Below are 2,781 nucleotides of genomic sequence, written 5' to 3'. Positions count from 1 at the left end.
ATAAGAAACTCACTTAACACGACGTCTTCGAATAGATAGGTAAGCCAATTTATCCAAACGATATTCTCCTCTAGCTACCCCTAGCAGGCTACTTAGATGTTCATAGAAACAGATCGACTCAGACAAGGTACACCCGACATTGGCCAGAATATCTGCCACCTTATTGGTTTGTTGGTAACAATGCTTGAATTGTAGACTCCTCTTAGAAAGTGTGGAGCACTGCTCGACCTCACCATTAATTGACCACGGGCATTGGGAATTATTCGTCAGGATCTATATTAACAACCTTGTATCCGATTCAACAACCAGCTGCCTTATCATCTTCCTCTGGACACACAATTGCAACCCAAGCAATAACACTTTAGCTTCAGCTTGCAAGCTAGTCCCATAGCCAAAGCATCCTGCGAAGGCAAAGATAAAGGACCCCAAAACATCCCTAAGGATCCCTCTTCCACCACTCAGACCCGGATTTCCTTTAGAACACCCATCTATATTCAGCTTAAGCGTTCCAAAGACTGGAGATTGCCAATGAACCAAACGAATCCTAAACACTTCCGCTCGCCGTTCTACCAATCCCAAGAACTGAGGACAAGTCATGACCTGCTGAAATTCACCAAATTGCAACCAGTAGGCATCCTTCAAGTTTTGAAAAACTGCTCCACAGATAGATCGGGTATTCTTGGTAATTCCTTCAAACACTGCTGAATTCCTTGCCTTCCACAAATTTCAACACACAAAAGTGGGCAAGAGTCGAAAGACAAACTTTAACCTCTCAGACTTAGTGGGTTTGTACCACCAATTCGCCAAATACACTGTTAAATGGTTATGACCAAATGTAATACCACAGAGAGATCCGAAAAACTTCCAAACCGCTCTTGCTACCTCACCATCCATGAACACATGCTGTCAGGTTTCAACACTAGACTCCACACAGCAAAAACATTTGGATGGTAAGTGAAGAAAAATCTTAGTTAAAATATCATCCAACGGTAACCGTCCTTGCAACAATCGCATCATAAAGAAGGAAATTTTTTGAGGGAGGTGCGAATGCCAAACCTGCCTATATATGAAAGAGGATGGCTTGGCCTCTCTCAACTCATGGAAGGCCGAGGATACTGAGAAACATCCAAACCATTCTATCCACCAACGAGGAATAAGGGATTGGCACTTTCATCACAGCCTGGACTATATCAGATAGTAAAACTTGAGCCAACAATCACATATTCCATGCACCATCAGCTACAAAATTTTGAAAGGACAAATGTTCCTGCACCTGCACTCTAAGGTAGAAAGCACCTGAGCCCGTCCAGTTATCATACCAGAAATGACAATTGTCATTATAAGGTCTCCAAGTTATGAATAGCTCCGCAAATCCCATAATGTCCAACATGCGACGCCACGTTGCAGAACTAGTAGAGACCATGGACACTTGACAAGGATGAGAAACGTGACAGTATTTGGCCCGCAAGAATAAAGCCCATAACGAGATACCATTCCTAAAGTTCCACCATAGTTTGCAAGAAAAGGCTCGATAAGTGTCATAAATCGACCGAAATCCAACACCACCCTCCTTTGGAGGATAGCATAAATCTTTCCACCTAATCCAGTGAAACTTATTTGAGTCTTTACTCATTCCCCACAAGAAATTAGCACAGACTCGTTCAATCATGCGGAAGGAGCTTTTTGGAAGTATCGCTAACGCCAGCAGGTGAAGGGGAATGCTCGACAGCACGTGCTTGATCAAAATGATCTTACCACCAGATGATAAAAGGCGATTCTTTCACGAGAGCACCTTATCAACAATTTGCTGGCACAAATCCGCAAAATACGCTCCCTTGCACTGACCAGTAAATAATGGAGAACCCAAATAATAGACCGGAAATTCTCTTTTAGAAAACTTAGTAATCCGTTCAATGACGTTTTTTCGAGCCAGTGACACGCTGGGATGAATCAAAGAACCACTTTTACTAGTATTCACCAATTGGCCAGATGCGCATTGATACAATTCCAGCACTCGCATAATTTTCCTGAGCGAAGAAGCCGACCCATTGGCAAACACTATAACTTCATCTGCAAAAGCCAAGTGAGAAATAGCTGGGTAGTGTCGCGGCACTTTATATCCTACAAAATTTGATTGCAATTAAAGCAAATTCAACCCTCTAGATAAAATCTCAGCTCTAATAATAAAAAGCGCCGGTGATAGACGATCTCCCTGCCAAAGTCCCTGGTAGGACTTAAAAAAACCATGTGAAACACTATTAACAATCACCGAAAACCACACGTTTGATAGCAATCGCCACATCATATCAACAAATCTTTCCCCAAATCCAAATTGACGCAATACCTTAAGAACAAACACCCAGGACATCCTATCATATGCCTTGATCATGTCAAGTTTAAGCACCACATTCCGACCCCTGTATTTCTTCCCAACATTTGATATCAACTCCTGAGCTAGGCGATAATTATCCGACATACTGCGACCCGGCACAAACCCACTTTGCTGAGGAGAGATAATGTGGGACATAATTTGAGTTAACCGTGATACCAAAACTCGAGAAATAACTTCATTCAAAACTCGAGAAATAATACTATAACTATTGACTAATACATTAATATGTAATATGATGTATTAGTAGGCATGAAATATATCAAATATTTAATTAAAACATGAAATTCGGTAATTCAGTTGGTAATCGAAAATTCGAAAATCAAATTTCAGTATCCATTCCCAAATTGTTTTACCAAATTTTAAGATTGGATCAATATTTGATTTTCAAT

General features: G+C 41.0%; 1 protein-coding gene across 1 annotated transcript; it reads right to left on the bottom strand.

The window, feature by feature from the left end:
* Positions 1-273: 273 nt before the first annotated feature.
* On the bottom strand, positions 274-2,476 carry LOC140010527 (uncharacterized). The gene is made up of 3 exons (XM_072057810.1): positions 2,245-2,476; positions 1,793-2,121; positions 274-714 (listed from the first exon to the last, which is right to left on the bottom strand). Exons 1-3 carry the CDS (start codon positions 2,474-2,476, stop codon positions 274-276), a joined length of 1,002 nt encoding a protein of 333 aa, XP_071913911.1.
* Between the last annotated feature and the right edge of the window lie 305 nt (positions 2,477-2,781).

The sequence above is a fragment of the Coffea arabica genome, chromosome 7c (genome assembly GCF_036785885.1).
Source record: "Coffea arabica cultivar ET-39 chromosome 7c, Coffea Arabica ET-39 HiFi, whole genome shotgun sequence".
In the NCBI taxonomy this organism is placed as follows: Eukaryota; Viridiplantae; Streptophyta; class Magnoliopsida; order Gentianales; family Rubiaceae; genus Coffea; species Coffea arabica.
This window is presented reverse-complemented; position numbering and strand designations above follow the sequence as displayed.